Here is an 11,211-nt window from a genome sequence, read left to right on the forward strand (position 1 = left end):
TTCATTCTCACCTCTCCCATCTCCAATACTTTGCTCATACTCTCTCACCTGCCTGGAACTCCCATGCCCTTCAAATCTACCAGACCACAGCTGTCTCCAAATTCAAAACCCTCTAGAAATTCCTCTTCTTCTGTAAGACAATCCCCTGATTTATTTTCTTCTCACCAGGTCATTTCTTCCCACATACCATCTCAGGATTTGAGCACTCACAGCCATCAGTGACACTTTTTGTTCATATCAACTTTCAATCGATGGTATTTACTGAGCCATTCTATGGGCAGAACACTGTACTACACACTTGAGAGAGTACAATACAAGAGAATTAGCAGACATGTTCCCTACCCATTCATAATTAGTTTATAGTCTGAAGATGAGCTTATGTATTCTTATTATTCAAAGCACTTATTTATTTACAGGGCCATTCCATTCTCTTTCCATTTTATTCCTCTCGGGACTTTATTCTGAGGCTGTCTCCATCATTAGGTAACCTCCTTGACAGCAGGGATCCTCCCATCCTTTACTTCTACTGTACTTTCTCAAGAACAGTGTTCTGCATATAGTAAGCCCTCGGTAAATACTATTGATGGGTTGAGCGCCTATGTGTACAGCCCTGAACTTAGACTACTCCTGAATGAGTGGGTTAGACACAAGGCTGTTTCCAGCCACTTAACCAGACGAATAGTGATGTCTGCCAAGAAGCTCCCCTATGTACCACAATAATAAAACCAAGGATTGAAACATCTCTAGAAAACGTTTTCAAGGTACTGGTTTGTTCTCCAGTTTCAGCCCAGAATGGTACCCATTTATAACTTTCACCAGTCAGTTGCCCGAATTTCCTAATGAAATTTCATAATTTGATTGATCTAAATTAAGTGTTATGGTCTTAATCCACTGTGGATTTCCACAGCACATATGACCTCGAGAGCTAATTTCAGATATCGGTTCAGTGCTGCTACAATTCCTTTGTACTCGAGAAATGAACACAAATTGCTCATTTCTGCTGCTCTGTATGCCTACTTCCCTTCTGTTATGCTTTTGTCTCAAAAGTCGCCACTAACAAACAGCTGTTAAGAGCCACTCGGGACTGGTCTCCGTGAACTGCTTGAACAACACTAGCCTACTCTCCACCACAGTGGGGTGGGAGGTGGGAGGAAGAAGAGGGAGGAAGGGGGTTGGGGGTAAGGAGAAGGATGATCTGTCTCCTAATTCCCATCCTATAAAGCCAAACCAGACCACATGTAGCCAACTCAATCCCTGGCAGCACCGTCCCTGGGCTCCACAGCTTGTCTGTGCCACCAGTGTCCAGTATGACAATAGACTACAGGGGATCATTGTGGGCACACCCCATTCAGGCGTGCCCTTCACTTCCCATCTCACCTCCCCAAACTGTACTTGGGGATTGTCTGTGACTGTGAGCCCCATACAGGACAGGGATTGTCTCCAACCCGATTTGCTTGTATCCACCCCAGCTTTTAGTACAGTGCCTGGTACATAGTGCTTAACAAGTACCACAATTATTATTATTATTATTTGCTGCCTTTCCTCAGCTGGGCATCAGTGGCCACTCAGGTGGAAGCAGACAGACTGGGAAGCAGCGTGACTTAGTGGAAAGAGCACGAGCCTGGGAGTCAGAAGGACCTAAATTCTAATCCTGGCTCCACCACTTGTCTGCTGTGTGACCTTGGGCAAGTCACTTCACTCCTCTGTGCCTCAATTCCCTCATCTGTAAAATGTGGATTAAGACTGTGAGCTCCATGACTGTGTCCCACCTGATTTGCTTGTATCTACCCCATCACTTAGTATAGTTCTAGACACATAATAAGCACTTACTATGATTCCCCTCACCTGTTCCCCTTCCCTCTGGCAGCAGCCCCCAACTACAAGACCTTGGCCCAGTCTCTGGGGAGACACAGATGATGGCCCTTGGGAGTGGCGTGGCTTCCATGGTGTTCAGCGGAGCTGCATATTTATACCTGCCTCCTCACTGAGGGAAAAGAAAAAAAACTACAGATTGGTAAACCACTAATCTGATGATGCACACCTAGCAAATTTAGCATCCAGAGCAGTGGTATGAAGGTAAAACTCAAACAAAAATAAACAAATAAGACAAAGACTACACAAATGCACCCAGGCAGCAGCAAAGATCAACCGACAGTGGGAATTATTTTAGATTCTTGAGCTAAGACAAGTGCTCTGCCTGCCTTTGGAAGGAAACAACATCGCCTGTTTCTTCTCCTCCCCACTTTGCCACAAATACTCCCTGCTGCTTGCTGATGCTTTGAGTTGCTCCTACAAAAAGGGAGAAGAGCAGCCAGTGGGGAAATAAAGGAAGCCTAGAAATGGCCTACTTCAAATATGTAAATTGGAGGAAAAAAAAATCCTAAAAGCTCAGATTAGCTTTTTTCTTGGATCAGCACAGAGAGAAGATAGAGGAACACGCCTGGTTGGTACAGAGAAGGAGACAGCTCATTTTTTCTTCCTCTCAATAAATAATAATAATAGTTGTGGTATTTGTTAAGTGCTTACTATGTACCAGACAATGTTCTAATCACTGGGGAAGATAAAAAATAATCACGTAGGACATAGTCTCTGTCCCAAGTAGGGCTCACAGTCAATCTCCATTTTATAGATGAGGAAACTGAGGCACAAAGAAGTTAAGTGCTTTTCCAAGGTCACAGAGCAGACAAGTGGTGGGGCCGGGATTAGAATCCTGGACCTTCTGACTCCCAGGCTCATGCTCTATCCGCTAAGCCACAATGTTTTTCTTTTTCAAGAAATGAGGTAAACAGCCATCTTAATAGCAATCAAAGGTAGGACACAATACAATCAGGTGTTTCGTGGAAGACAAATCTAAAAGACAATAGCCTATATTCCCCACACTCCCGAGTCCTGTATCCAGCCGCTAGTGAAGCACCGGGAGTATATCATACTCTCCAAATAGCAGAAAATTCTGATATATAGTTTCCGGTGTGGAAAAGGAATTGTTAATGAAAGACTGACTTGTTTTCCATCCCTTAATTATCCATTTATTAACTCTCAACTAATTTCACTGAAAACATCCCAATTAAATGTCCAATTATAGAAACACACTCTATCAATCATATTTATTGAATGCTTACTGTGTACAAAGCACTCTACTAAGTACTTGGGAGAGTACAATATAACAGATTAGGTAGACATGTCCCTGCTCACAAGGAGCTTGCTATTAGAGAGAAAATCATGTTTACTTCATGAATTTCTTTTTAAAAAGATAATCCAAACAAACATTTGAGAATACTATTTATTTAGCAACCAGAACATAGGAAAGGAGCAACATGAAGGAAACAGCATGAATCATTGACCCTAGAGATGAAATAACATGTCGAGGTGGGTGATCTGGTCCTAGTTGTGACGTTTTTGTTTTGCTTAGTCCCTAAAATGCATTGCACAAAACTTAACTCCCCTGGGGCAGGCACCCTTTTGGGTGCATATCCAACACCCTCCCAATCTCAAAACTCTGCCACAGGCACCTCTGAATTTCAGCAGTCAGGTACAGCGCACTCACACAACCCCAGACTTCACAAAAAGTGCTAGTAAAGCTATAATCGGTGAAAGAAACTGAAGGTACAGGAATTGGCAGCAAAATAAGATCTGGCGACCATCATCGGCCAACAGAAAGAATGTCCCCCTCTCCCCACCCAGAAAGGGGGCAGGGTCCTTGAAGTGTTCTCTTCCAGAGGAAGTAGTAAACAGGTTTACTAGCAGAAAGAGGGTGTACAGTATATCCACTGTTTCGGGAAACCTAGGATCACTGCATCTCGTCATATGTTGATCAAAACAACAGAGCAACCCAAGGAAACTTAGGTCTTATTTGATGGAAGAGCTGAAGTTACTAGCAGTAATAGTAGTAACGGTGTTTATTGAGCACTCTACACACAAGACATGTTCCTTGTCCACAGGGTTACTCTCGACCAGGAGAGACAGGAAGAGAACTATTTAAAAACCGAGTCAAGGGAATGGTGGACTGTGCTACTAATTATGATTAGGTAAACATGGATTGCCAAAGAAGGGTATAAGCAAATAAGTTTTGCTCTGTCTCAAATGGAATGTTCTTTGGAAAAGGTATTTTTGAATCAACTCCGTCAAACCGTAAAGACTTGCCTATTCTGACTGGAAACAGGAAAGTGAGACTTCCATCTGAAAGAAACAAAGAACTCATCGGAGGATCTGTAAATACCTGGTGAAGAGAGGTAGCAGATGGTTCCCTGTACCATGTCTCCCAACCAGCGAACTGCCCAGTTCTCTGAAATGAATAAAACCTGCTGCTTGGTGGCTGCGATCTCATTTTCAACCCGATAAAGACAGGATCAGTAACACACTTCAACCTGATTCTATCGGCTGGGTTGGGCTAGGAGAGACACGACAGCATATCTGTGGGATGAAAACCTCCCAATTGGCACCAGTTGCCAACTGATATCTCTGTTCAAGATTCTGAGTTAATCAATCAGTCGATCCTCCTTATTGAGCGCTTACTGTGTGCAGAGCACTGCCCATAGGCAAAAACAATATTTAACCCACATGAAACCAGTTTTTTAATATGTTTTGCCTATCCAGCCTGACCAACATAGTAAAGAAGCAGCATGGCCTAATGGATAGAGTACGGGCCTGGGAGTCAGAAGGCCCTGGGTTCTAATACCTTCTCTGCTACCTGTCTACTGTGTGACCTTGGGCGAGTCATTTAATGACTCTATGCCTTAGTTACCTCATATGTAAAATGGGGATTAAGACCGTGAGATCCAGGACACAGATTGTGTCCAACCTGATTAGGTTGTATCGACCTCTGTGCTTGGTACAGCGTCTGGCCCACAGTAAGCATTTAATAAATACCATAAAGAAAAAAAAGAAGAGAAAGCATAGCCCCTTCACATGATCTAGAAGCTCAGGCAGGGTGAAGCATGCTTGTGGCCAGCAGCTGTGGCGGGATGGGCCACAGCAACAGCCAACAGCAGAGGAAAGTGCAGATGTAAATGTTTTCCTTTGTTTTGGCTTTTATCTCTGGCTGATGGAAATTGAGCCCAAAAAAGAAAAAAAATCTAAATGAACATTTATCTCTCTTCCTCCCCCTCCCCCTCTGAATCTGGTCCACAGTGAGATGCAGGCAGCAGGAGGAGAGGCCTCCCGCTTGCAAACCAAGGGATCAGTGGGGCAGGAAGGGCCCAAGCAGGATTTTCTACCCACTGAACTCCCAGGCCAAAGTTCATCGTCTCCTGCTGCCCTGGAGCAAGCTCATGCCTCTACCAGACACTGGTGTGTGTGTGTGTGTGTGTGTGCGTGTGTGTGTATTGTTTTTGTCCTCTTGACATAATAAGGATGTAGTTGAAATAGCTGCAGAAAAACTCCCCGAGGGGAAGGGGTTTCTTCTGATGGCCTCAGAGCACTCCGTATCCTCCCCCAAGGGTGGTGGGTCTAACTAAAGGTGCAGTGTGGGTTAGGCAGGGTGTGGGAGAGAAGGGGGAATGAGTCATGAGCTCTGGAGAAACTCAGAGTCTGGATGAATGTTGTGCACCTCTCCAACAAAGGCATCACCTACCCAGCCTAAGCCTCTAAATGGGAGTTGGGGCTTGGACATCAGATTTTCTCTGTGGCTAAAGCAAAAGTTTCTATTGGAAAATTTTATTTGGACAGAAGAGCGGACACTACCCTTAAGTCACAGTGATTTACCAATGTTTTAACTTGTATGACAAATTAGCGGCTAGATCTTCAAGAGCAAAGCAGAGCAAAGAATTGAGAAAATTACCTGGATTATTCACCAAAAAAAAAAGTCAGTTGCTGAACAAAAATAGTTTTTCAGCTTTTTTGTTTATCCAGCCCTAATTCTCGTCTGGATGTAGGATATGGAAAACCTACATGAATGTTGCCAAAAAGTATTCTTGCCCTCAATTTTTAGGATAATTTGCTTGAGACCTGATATTGTTTTTCTAATGACACTAGGGTTTTAACTGCAAATTTGGTTTAATGGCAAAATTAATCCAGGGTATTTATTAAAGTTCAAAGCACAGAATACTGAACATATAATCAAATGTTGACCCAAACTTCCTAAGATCACTAGTGAATTTTACATCAAAATGGAGTTGGGTGTAAATACTTCCCAGTACACCCAGTTCTCTTATAATGTGCGAGTTGCATTCTTGCAAAACCCAATATTAAGGAAGACTCGCGCTTTGGTACTCACCCGTGTCTGATGCTGCACACGTGCAGACTTGCGCAGAACCGTTTCTTCCCGACACCATGTCGCACTGCATCCAAAACAAGCTCGTGTTGACAGGAGGACATTCCCCAGCTCCCTAACAGCATTCTAGATGGAACGTGAACAGAAAACACACATATGGTAGAACCAAGTGAACAATAAATGGACACATTATATACAACATATCACCTTTCTGAAGCCGCAGAACTGACACACTGAACCCAGAAGACTTCACATCTACGCTAATCTATCTCCAAGCATCCTTCCTTTAGCAAGGGAACGAAGAACCATATCTGGTACATTTCTGTTCCCAGAAAAGACGTATCACAGCATGCTTTGGGTAAATTTGATCTCTGTCGTATTCTTATCCTGTGGAAAAGCAACAGATGGCAGTAGTCCTGCCTCTACAGCTGTGCCTAAAACTCCAGTTCAGACAAGGGAATCTACTTTATTAAACAGCTTGGATGTTGCAGGTGTGTGTGTGTCTGATGTCATTCAACGTAAATGACTTGCCTTTCCAAAAAAATTGCAGGTACACTGATGTATTTGGAAATGATAGCAAAACAGTGCTCAGGTTTTTCCTAATGGAATTTGGCATGCTCCATACTCATGAAATTCACACATTTAAATAAAGTCATCACAGTTAAAATGAAATATACTGCGGTTGATCTTAGGCAATTTCTTTATTTTGTATGTAATTCCATTCATCTTCTAACACTGCTGAGGAGTGGGTGGAAAGTTAGTAATTTGTTATTTCAGAAAACATAAAGAACTATAATAATACTACATCTCTGTGGCACACACCTATTTGAAATATTTCAAGAGGTTTTTGCAAAGTCTCATAAATATCCACAAGGTCTTTAAAATGATGTTGTGCACTTACGGCTAATGTATTAATTTACCAATTACCCATCTCATGTAAAAGTATTGCTTCCCATCTTCGTAAATAAATACTGAGAGTTAAATAATCCCTCCCACTCCAGAAAAAAAATATGCAAAGTCTGAATCAACTATATCACCATGCACCCCTCCAAAACTTTTATCAGCCCAGGGATTTGGGTGCTATACATAATAAGGGGCATGTGTTTCAATTGAATTCAGAAAACAGATATTTAAAATCTTTGCTAACGCACTCTGAGATTAGAAACCACTTGTTTCACTAAATCTACATTGATGAATTGTAATAGAGAATTGTTTGGCTGCTGTACTTTTTGCCTTCTGTCTCCCCCAAAATGTTCCCATGGGAAATTCCTAAATATTCAAATATTTGAGCCAGAGTGATTTTCTTTCATGAAACATGCAGATAATTTGCCTTGGCTCTCTATTTCCCTTTGATGCCTAGGTTTAACATTTGATAATTTACATGATTTCTGAATGGACTTTGAGAAACCTCCCCCCACCCCCGAGCCCCGATCCCCCTGCTTCCTCTCCCCTCCCACTGCCCTAATAAAGAGTAGTCCAAATTCTTGCCATGACAAGTGGACGGTCTCTCCCGTTATGAGAGTAATGAACGGCAACATATGATAATCTTTCATTCCACGAATCTCTCACTGTTCTTCTAACAAAGCAAAAATCTGAACACCTACATCTTCTAATTTCCATGTCTCGAATCAACTAAATTGACCTCGGGGGCCTGCATCACCGAAGATAGCCACTAATCTTCTCCCTGAGGGACCCTGAAACCCAATCACAATGAATCCTGAGGGACCCTGAATCACAATGAAAGAGATCCATCTCTCTTCTCTTAAAGCAAACCTGAACCGACTCACTGAGTCTTCTCTCGCTTTCTTCTTGCTCTAGTTGTTTAGAAGAAAAGGGGAAGACTTACTGGGTCCATGTCAAAAGGCTGGAAGATCAATCCTTGTCGATAATTTTCAAAACTAAAATTAGCCAGGGGCCACAAAGGACAACCAGATGAAATCATTTAATCAAGCGTGTAGTGCTTTCTCCAATAATTGTTCAACCTGCATCCCACAGACATTTCCTCTCTCCTATTCTTGAACATTTAAGGACAGAACTGCAGGTCAGGGGCCCTGGGTTCTAATCCTGGCTCTGCCACTTATCTGCTGCATGACTTTGGGCAAGTCGTTTAACTCCTCTGTGCCTCAGTTTCCTCATCTGTAAAACGGGGATTAAATCCCCATTCTCCCTCCCACTTGGGCTGTGATCCCCGTGTGGGCCAGGGAGGGTCTGACCTGATTATCCTGAATCTACCCGAGCCCTTAGCATCACGCTTGGCACATAGTAAGCATTTAATAAATACGGCTACTATCATTATTACACCGCCACCCTCAGGGTCAGTCCAGCATATGGCACTTCCAAAAATGTCAACTCCATGGGGGAGATAGAGGCTGGTGCCCACGTGGTGCTTCCAACTATAGGATGAAGCCACTGTTTCTGAGCAAGGCTGAAAGGAATCCAAGAGTTTCTGAGAAGACCTGAAAAAACCTCAAATCGTGTCTTTCTGACCCATTAGCTCTTTGAATCCTGCTTCTTCCCTGCCTCTTACCCCACCACTCTATTCTGGCCCTGAAAATCAAAACTAAAAGTTGGCACCTATGGGCTCTTCACCGTCCTCAATCCTACCTTAGGCACATCTCCACATGACCCCCTCCCCCTCAAATTCAACTCTCCTTCCTCCCCCTTGCCCTGGCATATATAACTCCATCCCACCCCCCAATTCCCCCTCCCCCAGACACTCCAAACACACCACCAGGATCCATGCCCAGTGCACCTTCACAGGATGCCACGCTCTCCCCCGACCCCCCACCAAGCAAACCCCCTGTGGGGGCTGGAAACCTTCCCATCCTTCCCCATCACGAGCTCCAGCCACGGATACCAACCTGCAAGGTACCATCCTGCAGGGTACCAACCTGCAGGGAATCGACCTGCAGAGTATCAACCTGTACGGTACCAATCTGCAGGGCACCAACCTCCAGGGCACTAGCTTGCAGGATACGAACGTGCAGGGCACAAGCTTTCAGGGTACCAATCTGCTGGGCACTAGCTTGCAGGGTTCCAACCTGCAGGGCACTAGCTTGCAGGGGACCAACCTGCAGGGTACCAACCTGCAGGGCACTAGCTTGCACGATATCAATCTGCAGGGTACCATCCAGCAGGGCACCAACCTGCAGGGCACTAGCTTGTAGGGTTCCAACCTGCAGGGCACTAGCTTGCCGGGGAACAACCTCCAGGGCACTAGCTTTCAGGATACCAACCTGCAGGGCACTACCTTTCAGGATACCAACCTGGAAGGCACTACCTTTCAGGATACCAACCTGCTGGGCACTAGCTTGCCGGGGACCAACCTGCTGGGCAATAGCTTTCAGGGGACCAACCTGAAGGGCACTACCTTTCAGGATACCAACCTGCTGGGCACTAGCTTGCCGGGGACCAACCTGAGAACACTACTTTTCAGGATACCAACCTGCTGGGCACTACCTTGCCAGGGACCAACCTGCAGGGCACTAGCTTGCTGGGCAGCAGCTTGCAGGGGACCAACCTGAAGGGCACTAGTTTGCCAGGGACCAACATGCTGGGCAATAGCTTGCCGGGGACCAACATGCTGGGCAATAGCTTGCCAGAGACCAACATGCTGGGCACTAGCTTGCCGGGCACCAACCTGCTGGGCAGCAGCTTTCAGCGGACCAACCTGCTGGGCAGTAGCTTGCAGGGGACCAACCTACAGGGCACAAGCTTTCAGGGGACCAATCTGCTGGGCAGTAGCTTGCAGGGGACCAACCTGAAGGGCACTAGCTTGCCAGGGACCAACCTGTGGGGCACTAGCTTGCCGGAGACCAACATGCTGGGCACTAGCTTGCAGGAGACCAACCTGCTGGGCAGTAGCTTGCAGGAGACCAACCTGCTGGGCAGCAGCTTTCAGGGGACCAACCTGCTGGGCAGTAGCTTTCAGGGGACCAACCTGCGGGGCACTAGCTTTCCGGGGACCAACCTGCTGGGCAGTAGCTTGCCGGGTGACCAAGCTGCAAGGTACCAACCTGCAAAGAGCCGCCTCTCTCGGCGGATGCTTCGTCCCCGGCCGGGGGGATGGGTCCCGGGGCGTCCCGTCTGGGGAGCCCGGGGGCTTGGCGGGGAAGAAGGAGGAGGAGGAGGAGGAGGGCTGGCAGGAGGAGGAAGAGGAGGAGGAGGGAGGGTCACACGGCTTGCTCGCGGCAGAAGCCCCAGGGCTCCCGGTGCAGGGAGAGGCGTCCGGGCTGCAGCGCCCCGGCCGTGCTGGCCACTGAGTTCTTCAGCTGTTTGATGACCACGTAGAGGAGGAGGAAAAGTAGGAAGAGCAGGAAGAAGAAGAGAGCCAGGTAGAGCAGCAAGTTCAGCTCCCACTCCATGCCGGGGCCCCGGAGCTCCCCGGAGCCCCCCGGAGCCCCCCGCGCCCCCTCCGCGTCCCCCCGGCCTTCCGCGGCCACGTGCCCCCGGTTGAGGGCGGCGGGGGAGGGGGTGTCCCCCCCCGGTGCCCCCGCTGCCCCCCGCTGCCCCCCGGCCTTTGGCGCCGATGGTCGGGGCCGCGGGGCTCCAAGGCACAGCCGGGACCCGATCCGACACCGCCGCTCCCAGAGAGCCTGCAGGAGGACGAGGAGCAACGATGGGACCCTTTCCTTCTCCTCCTTCTCCTCTTTCTCCTCCTCCTCCTCCTCCTCCTCCTCCTCTTTCTTCTCTTACTCCTTTTCCTTATTCTTATTCTTCTTCCCTCCTCCTCCTTCTTCTCCTGCTCCTTTTCCTTATTCTTCTTCCCTCCTCCTCCTTCTTCTCCTGCTCCTTTTCCTTATTCTTCTTCCCTCCTCCTCCTTCTTCTCCTGCTCCTTTTCCTTATTCTTATTCTTCTTCTCTCCTCCTCCTTCTTCTCCTGCTCCTTTTCCTTCTTCTTCTTCTTCTTCTCTCTTCCTCCTTCTTCTCCTCCTTCTTCTCCTCCTCCTACTCCTTCTCCTCCTACTCCTTCACCTCCTTCTCCTCCTCCTCCTTCTCCTCCT

The 11,211-nt window shown here is 46.8% G+C and overlaps 2 protein-coding genes across 3 annotated transcripts in view; both read right to left on the reverse strand.

The window, feature by feature from the left end:
- Positions 1-6,288, reverse strand: part of ANXA5 (annexin A5) — a 71,352-nt gene extending 65,064 nt beyond the window's left edge. For both annotated transcript variants that reach the window (XM_029076779.1, XM_029076778.1), the window contains exon 1: positions 6,212-6,288. In XM_029076779.1, coding sequence (XP_028932612.1) covers positions 6,212-6,281 — 70 coding nt within the window. In that variant the 5' untranslated portion in view covers positions 6,282-6,288. The remainder of the gene's footprint in view (positions 1-6,211) is intronic.
- A 3,997-nt stretch (positions 6,289-10,285) lies between these two features.
- Positions 10,286-10,599, reverse strand: SMIM43 (small integral membrane protein 43). Its single transcript, XM_039913704.1, has one exon. It carries the CDS (start codon positions 10,570-10,572, stop codon positions 10,381-10,383), a length of 192 nt encoding a protein of 63 aa, XP_039769638.1. The 5' UTR covers positions 10,573-10,599; the 3' UTR covers positions 10,286-10,380.
- Between the last annotated feature and the right edge of the window lie 612 nt (positions 10,600-11,211).

This window comes from Ornithorhynchus anatinus, chromosome 12, assembly GCF_004115215.2.
Source record: "Ornithorhynchus anatinus isolate Pmale09 chromosome 12, mOrnAna1.pri.v4, whole genome shotgun sequence".
NCBI classification, from domain to species: domain Eukaryota; kingdom Metazoa; phylum Chordata; class Mammalia; order Monotremata; family Ornithorhynchidae; genus Ornithorhynchus; species Ornithorhynchus anatinus.

Excerpts from the sequence above, each read along its gene's own strand:
- SMIM43 (XM_039913704.1), bottom strand. The coding sequence starts at position 10,572 with ATGGAGTGGGAGCTGAACTTGCTGCTCTACCTGGCTCTCTTCTTCTTC.